Genomic DNA, 18,428 nt, shown 5'->3' on the forward strand with positions numbered 1-18,428 from the left:
GCGCACTTTTGAGGACCATACTCACGGCATGACCCGTGAAGATCCGGGGTAGAATAGGTCTTCAGCAACCCATGCTTGCCGTAATAGGCGACTATGGTTGTCGTAAGAGGCGACTAACAGGATCGGGTGGTCAGGCTCGCTGACTTGGTTGAAGCATGTCATTGATGCCAATTGCGTGGATCGATGCTCCTGATATCAATCACTGGATTGTCTGGTCCAGACTCAATTATTTACCGCCGCCATATAGCTGGAATATTGCTGAGTGCGGCGTAAAACAACAAACCAACCAACCAACAACAGTGGCACATAGAAAACCGATTCAAAACGAGGAACCTATACCGTAACCACATATGTCACAACACGTTCTACCCTTGCAACGGTCAGCGTGCTTCCCCAGACTAGATATGTACGTGTATACACCTGTTCTGACGAAAGGAGGCAAAAATAGGTCAGGAAATCTACTGAGGGCGGCTCGTGTGTTGAATAAATAGAGGATATTAATTATATTGCCTCTGTGACTTGATAAGTGGGTTACTTTGAAAACCATAATGTCGTTAAGACAGTAGTTCGTCAAGTAGGGGAGTGGCAATCGAGTGAAATACCGATTTTATGTTTTCAGGAAAATATGGTGTTTCAACCCTAAATATGTAAAAACGTAATCAATATCGGTAATCGTTATTACATGATCTATTCGAAAAAATGTCGTTCCAAAAAGATTTAGGTTTTTGTTAGTTTGTGGTTTAATCCCGCACTCAACAATATTCCAGCTATATGGCGGCTGTGGGTAAATAATTTGGACCAGACAATCCAGTGATCGATATTGTGAGCAATCAACCAAATTACCGAGCCTGATCACCCGAAGAATTTAGTCACCTCGTATAACCAGGATAGATTGCTTGGGACCAATCCTAGCCAGGGGGTCCTGACTATTTAAGTCCCTATTTATAACTGAATGCATGAGTGAAGACATCCAGAAAGCGAGTAACAGACAGAGAGCAGCATCACAGTAAGGAGAGTTTTCACTACCGTAACATGACTCCATGTTTCTCCCCAGATCACCGACCCCCCTAAAGCTGGGCTCAAGTCTTCTCTCCAACAGGAGTACCAAGGCGTGAACGGCACCGACGTCACCTCCCTCTTGTGGAACGTCGTCATGAACGGGGTAAGACGCCGCACAGCGGTGATCTACTTGGCTCTGTCACAGCGCTAGAACCAAGACCGTAAAATACAGAATACCTCAACAGTTTTAACAAGGCAGATAGACATTAAAAAAAAGAACACTGAGACGAACAGTGACGCTAATTTGTTTATATTATCTTTTGTAAAACAAGAAGATTAAGTCAATATATGTTTCTCGTGTAGCTGCAGTGTTGCGGTATCGATGACTCTCAGGACTTCTTAAATGCAACTAAATGGACCAGTGTTTGGGGTCCCGGGACAACCCCCAACTTCCAGACCCCGGCTGCCTGCTGTAAGTCTGGTTTGTTTACGGATAGTGACAAGACATGTGCGAAGACCCCGACAACAACCAACAACAACAAAGACACCGTGAGTGGCTTGTGGGGTGGCGGTGAGATTTGTCTTATGACTATCATATTTTGCCGCCCCCTTTAGTTTTATTACCATTTTTCATGCTACCCTATATGTCACATTTTTCGTGACCCCTTCTCTATATTTGTCATGACCCCCTCTCTATATTTGTCATGACTCCCAATCCCTGAATAATGACCAGATGTAGATTTGTTTAATTGAAAACTGGGACCCCCTTAATTTCCCCATATGATATAAGACCACTTCCTTAATACTGGACGTATTAAGTTCTTTCCTTGGTACTATCAATACTTCGGTTTGGTACTCTGCGTAATTGGCACCAATGGTTTCAAGTGCATTTTCGGTACTTTTAGAACCATTGGCACTCTCGGCATCCTTACAGAATATTGCTGTCAGATTCACCTCTAAAATGTCACTTTTTAAGTAGGTAAAAATCATAACAGCAGTAGTGGCGTTCTCAAGCAGCGTCCCATTGGGGTCCAGCAACAGATGATTGCAGTTCTGTGATGTATGTTTCAGGGGTGCTATGAGAAGATATGGGACTTCATCTTCAAGGGCACGACCTTCATCATCTTTGCGTGCGCTGACATTGGTGGTTTTGTAAGTAACCTTACTCGTTCAGTGCGCTGACATTGGTAGTTTTGTATGTAACCTCAATCGTTCTGTGCGCTGACATTGGTGGTTTTGTAAGTAACCTTACTCGTTCAGTGCGCTGACATTGGTAGTTTTGTATGTAACCTCAATCGTTCTGTGCGCTGTCATTGGTGGTTTTGTAAGTAACCTCACTCGTTCTGTGCGCAGTCATTGGTGGTTTTGTAAGTAACCTCACTCTTCTGTCTCTCTTGTGGGTGGTGGGGTGGTGATTTAGGTAACTGTGAAGGTGAGGCTGTCCGTATGGTCTACACAATGACTGGATCGATTTCCTGAAGAAGAAAAAGAAGAAGAAAATTATTTATTAAATAGCCACACATTGTAAAAAAGTGTGACAATTTAAATATTCATAAAATATACACTGCCAGACCATATGGTCAATGAAGCATGCAATACAGCATATATACACATAGGCATTAGATAACAAGATGTATATAAAGATTAAAATATATATTCCTGGGGTTAATATTTAATTTACTTAGGATAAGATAGGGTTATAGCGAAAGTCGTTGTTCTTGGCTGAAACATTTGGGATAATTCAGCGCCCAGGCGTGATATAAACCAATCATTCCGCATTAAGAGTACGTTCTGGTTTTGATTCATTGATATAAGAAGATGTCTTTTAGGGGCGAAATTACTCATTAGTTATATTCACGGTTTCACCGTTCGAGTCCAATCTGTTTCCAATCCTGAGAGTGGAAGAGCCACGCGAGTCTGTGTAAACTAAAGGATGAATAGGCCACGTGTTTAGATCCATGGGCATCAAAGTCTGTATTATGAGAGGCGATCGTACATATTTATGATCTGTTTCATAGACTAGCTCTGTTTAATACCAATAAACCATCACGAGACGACTCTCTGATATCTACCTGTACTGACCATGGTCGATGGGTATCCAGTTGTTAGATTCGATTCTGCTGTTTGTTGATATACCAAACCAAGGAACACCAGCATACTATCCCCTCCCATACTTGCCCTTTTCGCGAACACCACTAATTTGCAGTGATCCATTTAAATAATTGTTAACGCCGTTTAGCCACCCAGGGGGTCTGTTTCGGCGGATAATCGAGACTGGTTTTTTCTTTCGTTGACGTTTAATATTTCTTCACAGGCCCTGCTGACAATTTTCTCCGGGATTATCCTGCATCAGATCCTTCAGAAGAACAAGGTCGGAAACATGGCCTAGACGAGTTACATCTGGTCAGAGGTGAGTCATTACATGGCCGAGGTGAATCATCAGCGTTAGATATTTACAAGGTGGGGTAAGGTGACAGGGGGATTATTGTAGCCTTAGTGCACTTATATAGAGACGTGCATGCACGTGTGTGTGGCTCCGTGTACGAGTCCGGATTACAGTGCTTGCCCACTGAGATGCCCCACTGAGACGCAGTATACTGACTCCGAGCCGACCAGTCCTTGTTTTAGCCCCTTCATGCCGAGAGCCAGGCAGGGTAACAAGCAGCATGTTATATACATTTTGGTATTGCTCTGCCTAGGGATCGAACAACCGACCTCGCGCTCTTCGGGCAGACACTCTTTCCACTAGACCACGTAGACGATCAATGTTTACAAGGTTGCACGGCTCAGTGGACGCCTTCACTACCGGCTGATTTACATTAATTATTTCGTTGTTACGATATTCCTAACCAGGGGCAAAAGAAATGTTTGATTTTCAAATGATAACATATTAAGTAAGCGATATTTTAAAAAGAATGACACTGGCGCATAGACAGCACTCAAAGAATACTTCTGCATTGTTGTATTTTGTGATAATTTTATTTATTTAAAAAAAATTAAAAGTGAAAGAGATATATGGCATAGGACCCAAGTGGTGATAGGTATGTTGGACATGTTATCTTTGTAAAGTAACACATTTGCGTTTCGGCACATATTCACAACATTTAAAACATGGTCATGTTGTTGCAATTCGTTCTTTATTGAACCAATTTATTTTTAACCCACATTACTCAAATTCAGCAACAGTTATTTCCAGTTATAATGACATAAAAACAACTTCAGTATACTTCCATTTGCCCCCAGTCTAGATCTACATGTAGATAACAGATTTACAGCAAGCAGGCTTAAGGGGAAAGTTTGACTGTCTTGTGCCTCTTCACACACCCACTACCCCAAACGACGTGTATTAATCTCCGTGTGTTAATCTCCGTGTGTTAATCTCCGTGTGTTAATCTCCGTGTGTTTATCTTGCAGAACCCCGACGCCTGAGCAATGCTGTGATCTCCCCGAGGCTGAAGTCTTTAGAATCTTGCTGTATTTACTTTAAAAGTATTTGTTTTGTACATTGTGTAAAAATGATTCTTGATTATTGTTGTGTGGACATGTCCAAATGTGACATCAGTGACAGAATCAGGGGAGAGGTAGGAATGGGATTCAGCACCTTTTGAAATCTCATAACGGCCATTATTTCATGCCCATCTCCACCCCCTCCCCCAACCCCCCCCCCCCCCCCCCCCCCCCCCCCCTCCAATCCCCAACCCTCCCAATATATCTCTGTATTAATTTGTTCACCCCTAAACAGGAAGCAGGGCTTCAAACCTTGACCCCTCAATCTATTTGACATTTGTATGCATAAACATGCTGTAAAATTTATTCGAACATTTTGACAATATTTGGTCATTATAAATACGATCATTTTAGGTGTTTTAAGCTTGTAATGCCATCATAGCCTGTAAAGGCTCACATGCGCCCAGGTTTGTTTTAAAGGCTTTGTCTTTCATCACGTCAAATGTTCTGTATAATATAATTTATTAGGAAAGGGAAAATAGGAATATAAATGAAGCATTTACCTATAATTGGTTCTTTACCGGTGACAATTCTTAGTGTTCGAAAGTTCTTAATACACAAGGAATTGTTTCCTGTATATATCACTATTTCCCCTCTCACGTTGTTTGTACATAGATAGGAACTTGTTATCTTTGATATATACATGGCAGACATGAGACCTCGCTAATCCGGACGGTTACAACAAGGGTAAACGGGTTCCCTGATAAACCTTTGTTACAAGACAATCGCATTGAATTCGAGTGTACAAGATTAACGGGGGATATGTATTCAAGCGATGGTTGAATGAAATATTCATGATATATACGTGATATAGGCGAAGCACACGAAACATGCTTTTATACACAGACGTTTGCAATATGACACCAAAACGTCTTCCCGTAGCCGTTACAGTGCGTCTACCGTTACGATAAGGGCTGTGTCGGAAGAATGTTCTGATATCATATGCGTCAGTATCAGTATTATGTTGTATGTTATTCCATGCGATAGAATTTGTATGTATTTATGACTGTATAGAGATGTATTTGTTTTGATGTAGTGCCATCCGTCCGTAGTGAGAAATCTTATTCTTGTCCCGAATATAATTTGTTTACAATATTGATTTTCTTCAGATTTTATGTAAATGAGACAAACCCATTTGCAGCATTATACACCATCCTTTGTTGATAGGTGAGCCAATATACGTGTTTCTTACGAAGGAGAACATTATAAATGTACACTGAAACAGGCCACAATAATATATTAAATTGAATTGAATTGAATTTCGATTACATACATGGCTTTTTGTATTTTTAAAGTAATATTTTCAGACTGACACAGCTGTGGTGAAACTGTCATTATCATGTTCAGTCGACGTGGTTAAAGGAAGGGGTTTCAAATTTCGATTTCGGTTAAAAAACTTGAGACATACCCTCAAACATCCCCATAAACTCTAACTGTAAAACTGCTGACGTCCTGAAATAGATAACACTCATAGTAGCATTGCAAATGTGTTATCGAGCCATAGGACATCAGAAGTGTTGCGCATAAATATGTTTTGAACAGGCACGAGCTTTCTTGTACTTCGTCTAAGTTTCATCTCCGTTGACGATGAGAGCAAAATATGACGACGCCATGTATAAACTTGAAATGCTTTTAAAGAATTGCGAACGTTATTTATCATTTTGAAAACTTTCAAACAACCTCCAAAATGGAATGAAAATGTTTATCTGACGTCGAAATTTCAACCATTACCAATAATCACGCAGTATAAGCCACACGTGAAGAGGGTAGTTGCCGTATTAGACTGTCTGTAGTACTACGCCGTCAGGACCGCTTTACCAACAGCCAGCTTTAGCTATCGATCAATCCGACACACAAAATAACACGGTAAATTGCATCCAAGTATCACGCGGGCGGCAACCGTTCACCCAGCGAGGACAAGAATTTCAAACGGGTGTGTATCTTTCAAAGCGGAAATGATGTGTGAGGTAGGTCTTCGTGCACCTATAGTGCCTGTAAATAGATACTGACAGCGTCGTCGTTGTAGGAAAGTGAGACAGTGCTGTAGAAGATGTTGAAAGGACGTTGTAGAATTAGGTTGACAACGTTGCTGAAGGTAGTTCACAGGTTGAATAACAACACGGTGAATATTCCCACACAACTGAGAATGTTCGTGAAGCACAATTTCCCAACACAACACCAATTACTTGCACTGCTTATTTCATTCGGTGTGATACATGTTTACAAATGTGAAAAGAATAATGTGTACACTTGAATCTGAGCTAATACGTGTTTTGTCATGTTATTCTTTCTCACTCTCGTGTTTATTGGCGTCGAATTGTGACCTGAAGACAAGAACACATTTGGTCACAAACGAATAATTCTATAATTTCCATAAATGAAGTGAAGGCTCACAACATGAAATATTAACCCCCGTTAGCCCACTCCCTTATCCACACAAGCAACATTAACGGGGTTTCACAGCTATGAATACATGACATTCCGTCCATATGACCATCTGCTGTGTCCGTCCATCTGCTTTAGAACTATATTTTTGTACATACTATGTGTATTTGCTGTTGACCAGATTTATATTGACATATTATACGTTCTTGTTAACCTTTGAACCTGTTGTGATTCTCTCGAGACATGTGTGAACACTTGATCCGTCTACACAATTTACCTGCTGTCGTAATAAAGTTAATATTTCTCTTATCTTAATTGTTGTTTCGTCAATCTCCCAAATATAAAACATTACAGGATAGTAAACCATAACATTAACACAAAACACGTACGTGTAGGAAACTATACTGAACCGCAAAAAAAAACGTCACCACAAGTCACATTGCATGAAAAGTTGTCATTTACTGTATGGCAGATGAGAGAGAGAGAGAGAGAGAGAGAGAGAGAGAGAGAGAGAGAGAGAGAGAGAGAGAGAGAATGGCGACTTCGTGGGGAACGTTATTCTGATGCTTGTGTTGTTGAGAGAGATTCGTTGGGTGTTCCGAGCATCATGGTGTGGGGTGGAATTGGTCTTGCACAGAGGGTCGGCCCTGTGGACTTCCAGAACATCGGCCCAGGGAGAGGCAATGGTGTCACAGCAGCTCGGTACATTGATCAAGTCTTGAAACCACACCCATACCTCATTTGGCACGTCGCCGCAACCACGAGTTTCAGCATGACAACGCCCGTACCCACACTGCGAGAGCAACAAGAGACTTCCTCCAGCAGAATGGCATCAGAACCATGCAGTGGCCTGCCCTCAGTCCCGGTTTAAATCCCATTGAACACCTGTGGGACGAGCTTCAAATACGGCTGAATACAGTATAGTAAAACATTACAGTATAGTAAATCATTACAGTATAGTAAAACATTACAGTACTGTGAGTCATTACAGTATAGTAAAACATTACAGTACTATGAACCATCACAGCATAGTAAAACATTGCAGTACTGTAACCCATTACAGTAGGGTAAACCATTACAGTATAGTAAAACATTACAATATCGTATTACCATATTGTAAAACATTACAGTACTGTGAACCATAACAGTATAGTAAAACATTGCAGTACTGTGAGTCATTACAGTATAGTAACACATTACAGTACTATGAACCATTACAGTATAGTAAAACATTGCAGTACTGTAACCCATTATAGTAGGGTAAACCATTACAGTATCGTAAAATATTACAGTATAGTAAAACATTACAATATCGTATTACCATATTGTAAAACATTACAGTACTGTGAACCATTACAGTATAGTAAAACATTGCAGTACTGTAACCCATTATAGTAGGGTAAACCATTACAGTATAGTAAAACATTACAGTATAGTAAAACATTGCAGCATAGTAAAACATTACAGTACTGTGAACCATTACAGTCTAGTAAAGCATTACAGTCTAGTAAAACATTACAGTATAGTAAAAGATTGCAGTATAGTAAGGCATTACAGTACTGTGAACCATTACATTTTTCTGAACCATTAAAGTATTCTAAATCATTACAGTATACTAAAACATTACAGTATAGTAAAACATTACAGTCCTGTGAACCATTACAGTATAGTAAAACATTACAGTATAGTAAAACATTGCAGCAGAGTAAAACATTACAGTACTGTGAACCATTACATGTTTTAACCATTACAGTAGAGTAAAACATTACAGTATAGTAAAACATTACAGTCCTGTGAACCATTACAGTATAGTAAAACATTACAGTATTTAAACATTACAGAATAGTAAAACATCACAGTATAGTAAAACATTACAGTATAGTAAAACATTACAGAAAAGTAAAACATTACAGTATAGTAAAACATTACAGTATAGTAAAACATTACAGTACTGTGAACCATTACAGTATAGTAAAACATTACAGTACTGTGAACCATTACAGTATAGTAAAACATTACAGAATAGTAAAACATTACAGTACTGTGAACCATTACAGTAGATTAAAACATTACAGTATATTAAAACATTACAGTATAGTAAAACATTACAGTATAGTAAAACATTACAGAATAGTAAAACATTACAGTACTGTGAACCATTAAAGTATAGTAAGACATTCCAGTGTAGTAAAACATTACAGTATAGTATACCGTTACAGAACAGACCATAATAGAAAAGTGAACAGGGCCGTACAGTGAACCATTGAAGGATTATGTTTTGTTTCTTGTGCATTCATTGAGGCATAGCTGTCGCAAACTGTACACAATCGGGTTGCGTAACCTGAACCATTTTCTAACAAATTTGAGAGTGTCATAATTCGATGAAAAACACACATAATTGCCAAAGTAGTATTTTATGCAATACTTTGCCGTATCTTACATACTTTCGTCATGTTTATGGCAACAGTTTTGGATTGTTACACATCTATACATGCACAAGAATTCACGACCCTCTTCAAAGGGAAGAAGCGAAGACTTATATCACTACGCTGGGAATTCCATGCGAATTTTCCTATGAGTACACGACGATTTTGTTTGGAATTTTGCAGAATTGCGTCCCTTGGGCACGCCAGAAACCTATGAATGTGGGTTCCAATCCCGGTTCACCCCGATTATGTTTCTAGGTTTGTCAGCACCATACCCGTCATCGTGGGTTTCACCGAAGTGGTAACCGTCTGAGACCTGCATCACTTCGAGCTTTCCTCCCACATTAAGCTGACACGCCGTGATACAACTGGAATACTGCTCAAAGCGGCGTTAAACCCAACCCACTCACTCACAAAAGGAACGTGTAAAGTCGGAACGGTAAGGTACGCATGAAAGTCAAAGAATCCGACAAACAAAATATATTTCAGTGAAACACCGTTAATCCCAGGGGAAGAGTACTCCAACGATTAGCTAATTCGGAGTTTTGTTAATCTGGACGTTATAGCGCGGAACGGTCCGGATTAACTACAATTTGGGGCAGAATAAAGTATACCGAGATTGGTTTTTTATGTAACTGAAAGTCGAAAGAACTGTTGTTAAATTTGATTATGTCTATTTATAGTATTTTACAGCACTCAGTTTGTAAAAAGTGGCTGGGTAATTTTGTGTGGCAATAAACTGGTTCAATGAAGACTGGGTTTGAAATGTGCCGCAAAAAACAATTTTATGATTTTCAAAGATAAGATGTTCGTGATACCTACCAGTAGTTGTGTATTATGCGATTTAAAAATGTTTTAAAGCAAATTATATTTAAAATGATAAAACCATGTCGAAGTAATCTTTCAGTGCTGACTAAGCGCCTGTGCAGCACATGTTATCGATATAATATCGCTTTCTTTAGATATTTTGAATCGAAAATCAAACATAACTTTAGGTTTCATTTTATAATAGAAATATCGAATTTCCATATGGCAGCAATTTCTCATCGGCACCTGATATATACTGGATTCAAATGTTATGGATCATGAATTTTTTAAATATTTTTTATGAAATTATGTGCTCAGTCTTCCCCACAAAATATCCCTATAACTATTCATGATCCCTAACTTATTTTGATCAATATACTTAAACTAATCCTTGTGCACAAAATTAATATTACGGGTTTGTCGAACCTGAAATTCTTTCTTGATACAAATTCGATTCGAACTCGAGTTTTGTTCTTCCGCTATGGCTTCACCGTATCCAGGCTCTCGTATCGTAACGCGGAGAATATTCATTGACGCCCCACCCCAAACCCCCCACTCACCCTACAATGTTTGTGATTTCATAGCCATTCAAATCTTGCCGAACGTTTCATAAAGAGCACGTAGGTTTGCGCAGCGAGTCTTACAACTGGCTCTATACATCAAACCATTATTACGTTGAGAACTTATGGGTCGGTGACGGGTGTCCGGTGTCAGTGCTCGTGAATAGCTTTGCACTATCCGGGTAGCTGAGTAGTCTCCCGGTAGTTACGGTGGGGTACGGACGTAACGGTATTGCACAGAGTACTTCTAAATTGTGGTAAGTATATAGCTTTGGATTTACCACTGTCTTAACTCCTCTCAGGTCGATATTCCGGAGTTGACTTCATATCTGTCGTATATTTGTTTAGACTAAATTATGGAGTGCGCCCGACTGTCTTGTTAATATGCGGCCATTGTACCCGAGGCTTGTACTCCTCTGGTCGTGTTCGACACCGGATTTATTTTAATGTTCTCGTTAAAAGTTTAAGATTCTTTATACATGTATGCTTAGTAAGAAACTTAAATACTTCACGAAATACTTATTTTAGCAGTGAAGTCATTATACTCGGTGACCCAGTGAGGAACTTAAAGCGACAAAACCCTTTCCACAATTCTAAGAAATCCGTGCTCAAAGCGGAGTTCATTGTACGATTCCAACTTTATCATAAGCAGGTGCTTGTGAATCACTATCAGATAGTGATGACACCAGGTGTTCGTTTAAAGGTGAGCATATCCTGCTCCACCTGGGGCACCCGTCAAGAACACATGCAAAGGCAAGTCATATTGTCACTGGAAAAACAAGGGAACATTTGGTCAAGAAGGAGGCAGAGGCATGCAAATCATTGTAAATGTTTATTCAGTATATTTATTGGAGATTACTGAGTATAATATCAACGTTAATAACGGGATTACCACTACGTCTTCTATCTGCTCTGAACGGCTTCTAAACTGGGCAAAAGCAAGTATACAGCCATGTTTGATGGTGGCTACAAAAGAAACAACCAGGAACTGGTTACTAGTATTCGATGGTGATGTACAGTCAAACACCATAATGTCGAACTTTGATGTGTCGAATGTACGGTTGTCTCAAAGTAAAAACTTCGTCCCTTTTTTATTCATCATTTTCGGTTGTGTGGTGTTAAGCAACATGTTTTGGAAACATCGTCAGCAGTGTTCTAACTTATGTACAAATAATATACTAGAAAAACTATTTTATTTTAATCATTATAATCTAGCACGGGTTTCACCTTGCTCAATGTGATGTTCAAGCTTTTTTCATACTGAGTCATAATGTGAGTCTGGGTACTGCGATGCTTTATATCGTGCATGTCAACTCTCTTTGTGGTTTCCTTGAAGATGATTAAACATGTCCAAAGACATAATCTTTCATTCAAACACCCTTTTTTTAACTCCCCAAATCACTCAGTGGTAAGATTTCAGATCTCTGGGCCTTCATCTTTCAAATGAGATGATTAATTCATACACAATTTAAGTTTTATCTATCAATGTAATGAATGATTTATTGATGTTTTAATGCCATAATGAATCTGAGACCCATTGTTTAACTGCGCGATGTCATCATGCCATAGTTTCAGAAAGCTTTTTCACAGTTATTGTCATACAGTAAACTACGGTTGTGACGAACGCAGAGAGACCACTAACTTTAGTTCGTGATAACCTTAGTTCGTTTTAAGCATTTCGACTAAAATGATCGAGCTACACCATCATGTCGCTAAAGATACTGTGTTTGTGCCAAAGCTGGACATCCACTGACAATGTGTTGGACAGTCTCATTAAAATCATGGCATAATCTACATTTCATATTTACATTTTGATGCAAAATCACACATTGACGGTTTCGAGTGGGAAGTGACTGGTCCTGAGCAGCAAACAGAAAGCCTTCTGTTCCACTTTTCATGCCAGCCGATTTCATCCAAGCAAAGGACTCTGCAGGGTTGCTGACCTTCTCAACACACTACACATAAACTTGATGCAGTGGTCGTTCAGATTGCCTCTCCTTGAAAAACTGAGTCTGGGCCGATTTGATATGGCACTTGGCTTGGTTGACACTCATTTCTGTACTGTCCAGCAGTACAGAACCATCATCAAAATCAACACTGACATTGAGATTATGTCCCACATCCTTGGCTCGTTTAAGAAAAATGTGGAATGCCTTGTTTTCATCATGAGTCTTGACATGCTTCACAAGAGGATCATCAGACTAAAAAATGTGTGCAAAAGTGCACAATACAAATCAACCACACCCTACCAGTATAATTGGTAAATATACATGTAAGCTATTGAGGGAAGGGCGAGGGTGGTGGGATCTATTGTCTAACATGATTCTTCGCGTGAGGGTGTCAATACACTGAAGTTAATGTTTCGTCCAAGCAACAACACCAACAAAATATGAAAGGACTTCTACAGCATAAGTATTTGTGGCTTCAACTTTATTGCGAGCGTTCAGCTCTGAACTTCAGATTCTCTTAAGTCCCCATTTGTACTCTGCCCGAAGTTTTTCCTTGATATGACACTGTTGACTGTTCATGTCGGACAGAGTGCTGTAGCAAGATGGTGCTGTCAGGTAGTTGATGCCACGACACACCACCTGGCCTATGTAATGTTGTTGACATAGTTGTTTCCCTTAGATGTGTCAAGAATCTATGGCCGTGGGCTCGAATGCCAATGTTACCAGGTTTGCCAGCACCATAGCCGTTGTTTTGGTTTTCATCACAAACTTTGCTTTGACGGTTTTTTTAATTATTATGATGCTTGTGCTTCTTCATATGTAATACATTATTTGTAGTTTCAGTCTCAATAAAACTGACCGCCTCCGTGGTCTATTGGCTGAGCGTTTGTCCCCGGGGAGCATACAAAAGATGTTAAAAGGTGGTATATGTTGTTACCCTGCCGGATAAAACAATGACTGGACGTCTCGGAGTCAGTCAAGTGTGTCTGAGTGGGGTTTTTATGTTAAACATTAGCCCGGACTAGTACAAGCACACACACACACGCACGCACACACACACACACACGCACGCACGCACGCACACACACACACACACGTGCATCTACGTCGCTATGTAAGTGTAATAATCTTGAACGCGAATCTAACTTCATTGCACCTCACCTAAATAAGATCTTACACCGATACGACCCTTCTCTTCATGACGATCTAACGACCCCTCTCTTCATGACGATCTAACGACCCCTCTCTTCATGACGATCTAACGACCCCTCTCTGCATGACGATCTAACGACCCCTCTCTGCATGACGATCTGACGACCCCTCTCTGCATGACGATCTAACGACCCCTCTCTGCATGACGATCTAACGACCCCTCTCTGCATGACGATCTAACGACCCCTCTCTGCATGACGATCTAACGACGCCTCTCTGCATGACGATCTAACGACCCCTCTCTGCATGACGATCTAACGACCCCTCTCTGCATGACGATCTAACGACCCCTCTCTGCATGACGATCTAACGACGCCTCCTTAAAGGGTTGAATCAGGCGAACCCTTAGCGACCAATCAAAATGAAGGATTCGTTTGAATAAATGAGCTAATCAGATGTCAGCTTTCTAAAACAATTATTATTTCCTATCCCTTTAGGAAATTTCAACCTTTGCAAACAAAAAACGCCATAGAAACACAAATGTAGTTCATGCTTTTCGGTATAGATTCATGACAGGATGTATAAAATATCCACAATATATAAATAGCGCAGCTTTATTATTTTGCAATCGGATCTCTCCAGTTATATTCGTTTTCGATGAACAGAAATCAGCATGTCGGGTATAGATTCATGACATGTTCTATAAAATATCCACAATATATAAATAGCGCAGCTTTATTATTTTGTAATCGGATCTCTCCAGTTATATTCGTTTTCGAAGTACAGAAATCAGCATGTCTGAATGCTTCGTTCACTCATACCGAGAATTTAGGAGCCTCGCTGATAATAAGTCGCCTGACGCGACCTCCCACGGAGGTGTGCTCAGGTCATCAGGCAGTGTGGTGTCGTATCGGGGTGAAGATCTGATTTAATGACATTGTGGTATTATGAACATTGCCTACTCCCTACAAATCAATTTAATTTTCTGTCATTAATCTACGTAATCAGCGTATTATGATCATTGTAAACTGTAGCGATATGTGGAGAATGTCCCCCTTGTGACGTGGGGAAACGAACGTTTATATGCTCACGCTAAGGGAGGGAAGTGAGGTGCTACGATTGTTGTGGGGCGAAATGCTGAGAGTTGAGCCGAATTGAGAAGTCAAATCCGATATTGTTATCTCACAGTAGTTTTCTTGTTTGATTGTTTGTTGTTTAACGCCGAACTTCCAGCTGTATGACAACGGTCTGTAAATAATCGACAATCGGGACCATGCAGACCCCGAGCTCGTGTTGACAGAGACCAGACAATCCAGTGATTGACATGATGAGCATCGTTCCACGCAATTGGGAAACGGTGACATGCATCAACTAAGTCAGCGAGCCTGACCACCCGGTCCAGTTAGTCTCCTTTTGCCATAAGCATTGGTTGCTGAAGACCTATTCTAACCCGGATGTTCACGGTGTTGTCGAATACTTGTACATGTATTAGTAAGTCTATGATTTAAGAGTGAAGACGAACAACGTATAGAGCATGCCCAGGGAAATAAGTACAAGATATATGGGGAAAATGGTTTGAACCTGTGCCTTTTTTATGTATTTGGTAGGTTTTGAGAACGGAGACTTCGGTGCACTGCTGTCAGTGAAATAGAACGCTGCCGGAGTGGTCAGATCCTGCAAAGGGAGATAATTAAGAACAGAGAGACAGTACATCATACCTCAGCCTAGTTAGAGGTGGCACTGCATCTAGTGTTTCTGAGGCTGTGGGGTAGCCAAGTGGGTAAAGCGTTAGCTCGTCACGCCGAAGACCCGGGTTCATGGCTAGAATGTGTGGAGCCCATTTCTGGTGTCCCCCGCAAGTAATATTGCTAAAAGCGGCGTAAAACCATTGATATGACACGGCCGGGAATCGAGTCCCGACCTTCAGCTCTCCGGGCGGACGCTCTATCACTAGGCCACGGAGGCGGTCCATATGTTCAGGGACGCAAAAGGAGCAGGAGATGAGAGATTCTTTTGAACTTTTGAACCAGAGTTGATATATTTCACGTCAAAAGAAATGAGGTTGAGATTCCATTTATCATCCGAAATCATTCTTCCAACTTATTTTTAGTTCGTAAACAGTGATAACATGTGTCGTGAGTGTTAAAATGTACTGCTAACCAGCTTAGTGGCAAATACATTAATGATGTCATTTGATTGTGACGTCAAATTAACTGATGAGATCACATTGGTCTTCAGAGAATTGTGAGTGAGTGACTGCGTGAGGGTAAACGCCACTTTTAACTGTATTACACTTCAATTTAAAACGTATTTGATACGTATCCAGGTAATATCAAGGCGTGTCTGCTTGATGTGGGAGGAAAGCCCGAAGCTCCGACGTTTACCACTTTGGTGAAACCCACGAGCACGGGTATGGTGCTGACAAACCTAGAAACATAATCGGGTCCAACCGGGATTCGAACCCACAATCATAGGTTTCTGGCGTGCCCAAGGGACGCAACTCTGCACAGCGAATCGCGGCGCTTTAGACGACCGGCCACCCGTTCACCCCAGTGTCACCATATCTCCAAGCAGACATCGCTCGATCTCATCCAATCGATATATCTGACGACGTCATGATATGGGCTTCATGTGACAACGCGACGGTTGTTTTACGGGTATCGTAACTCTGACATGGTTGTAGCTTGTAGGTCGCTTTGAGGCCCGAGGCTGTGACGACTGAGCTGGTGCCTTGTTCCTGTCGTGGAACACAGCCGTGGGCGGAGACATGCCGACTGGTCGTAGCAATGTGGCGATCCTATCTCACACAGAGAATTATCTCAGTGTGTCTTGTGTGTTCTTGGATGTCAGCAGCCAGTCATGTTTGGGTCGATATATCGATGTTTCCTGAAACTGTATCGTAACATGTAGAGACAATAAAGATATTGAAATCAAACATTGAAAGCATTTACCTCACGAAAACAGGATTCCATTATGTAGTTTTTTAAAACATGGTACTGATGAAGAAGATATGAAATACAATTTCCAAGGACACTTTAAGACATTATTGATGATACATTCAAATGCTTGAATTAAAAAAAAATATATTTTCGTCTGATTGCGTAAGATTCTCTTAATAAATAATATTATTATTATCCAGCTATATCCAAATATTTATTGTTATATAAATGTTATATAAAAAAATATATTTGTTGCTTAAATCACATCTTGAAATTAATAATTATTGAAATGACAATTGATTATTTCATGATAAATAAAAGAGACAAAACACTTTCCATATTTATAAGAAATATCTGCCCAAAGCAGAGTCGATTGCACAGGTGCGGCCATATCACGAGCATGCATCAATGAATCACCATCTAAGAAATGAAAACATCTTTTATGCACTTGACTCCTCTATCAAACTAATACCTGAACAACATACGGTTCAGATGTTCAACTGTGATTCAGTTCCGTTCATTTCTGTCAAGGTCAAAGGTGACCCAGCCAGCTTGGGTGCGGAAAGTAAACTGTGTAGAGTCGCGTCGCTTAGATGTGCCAGGATCCGCTTCGAATTCGAATAACAACGTATATGGTTACTTCACTATCCATGTGAAATGAGGGGGTAGGGCAAGAAGTAGGCATACCCATGGGGACTAGTGATGCTTCCATCTTGTCGATTCGTCTCTTTATGCATACGGGTGGGCATTAGAGTCATTATAGGGGAATTCCGCCTCATCTGTTTCATGTATAGGTTTATTCTTAAAGATTCGACCCGTGAAGATCCGGGGTAGAATAGGTCTTCAGCAACCCATACTTGCCGTAAAAGGTGACTATGCATGTCGTAAGAGGCGACTAACGGGATCGGGTGGTCAGGCTCATGGCTGACTTGGTTGATGCATGTCATCGTATCCCAAATGTGTGGATCGATGCTCATGATGTCAATCACTGGATTGTTTGGTCCAGGCCAGATTATTTACAGACCACCGTCATATAGCTGGACTATTGCTGAGTGCGGCGTTAAACAAAAAAACAAACATAAAGATTCAGTGACATAAACATCAAGATACTAAGATAATATATCTGCCTTCAATATGTGCACAAAATTGTTTGATAGGTGCTACAACATTCATGGCCTCATTAAAGTTTTCAAAGAGTTTATGGTTGAACATTTCTAAATTTGACGCATCAATAACAAAAATGGTGTCAGATAGCCTATGTTCTGGTGTCATTTCAGGTGAACAACTGGATCGCCTTTACATATTAGTAAAGATTTGAAATGGACTTATATCAGGATGAATCAATCAATAAGTGATATTGGCTTGTCTTCCCAACAGTCGTGGAGCTTAGCAATGGTTGAATGTCTGAGAATGGGGTCGACTTTCTTGGAAGTGTGAACACTGGTGACAATCGCCACCTGTAGCCGATAGGGTATGACCTCCCTGTGAATGGCCTACCGTTGCGTAGCTAGGAAGTAAGATACAATAACACAAGGTCAACAGAGCAAAGAGGTAGCTGCGAAACTTCTTTGACGCTTTTCAGTCCAATTTTGCATGTTACTGCCTTAGCCAATCACCGACCCGTTCCACAGTTCTATATCCGACTGCATTGAATTTCTCTGACTGTGGTGTCTAATGCAATTCCCTATTCTAACTTACTTGTAT

General features: G+C 40.5%; 2 protein-coding genes across 3 annotated transcripts in view; both read left to right on the forward strand.

Annotated features, from left to right (window-relative positions):
- The window catches only part of LOC124121812 (tetraspanin-18-like), a 28,180-nt gene extending 23,527 nt beyond the window's left edge, over window positions 1–4,653 (forward strand). For both annotated transcript variants that reach the window (XM_048391325.1, XM_048391328.1), the window contains exons 5-9: window positions 1,055–1,162; window positions 1,363–1,548; window positions 2,071–2,151; window positions 3,314–3,409; window positions 4,414–4,653. In XM_048391325.1, coding sequence (XP_048247282.1) covers window positions 1,055–1,162; window positions 1,363–1,548; window positions 2,071–2,151; window positions 3,314–3,388 — 450 coding nt within the window. In that variant the 3' untranslated portion in view covers window positions 3,389–3,409; window positions 4,414–4,653. The remainder of the gene's footprint in view (window positions 1–1,054; window positions 1,163–1,362; window positions 1,549–2,070; window positions 2,152–3,313; window positions 3,410–4,413) is intronic.
- A 6,135-nt stretch (window positions 4,654–10,788) lies between these two features.
- The window catches only part of LOC124121818 (tetraspanin-1-like), a 31,210-nt gene continuing 23,570 nt past the window's right edge, over window positions 10,789–18,428 (forward strand). Inside the window, exon 1 of the mRNA XM_046484895.2 lies at window positions 10,789–10,941. The gene's annotated coding sequence lies outside the window, so the exon portion shown is untranslated. The remainder of the gene's footprint in view (window positions 10,942–18,428) is intronic.

The sequence above is a fragment of the Haliotis rufescens genome, unplaced genomic scaffold, assembly GCF_023055435.1.
Source record: "Haliotis rufescens isolate VD_foot unplaced genomic scaffold, xgHalRufe1.0.p SCAF_10, whole genome shotgun sequence".
Lineage (NCBI taxonomy): Eukaryota > Metazoa > Mollusca > Gastropoda > Lepetellida > Haliotidae > Haliotis > Haliotis rufescens.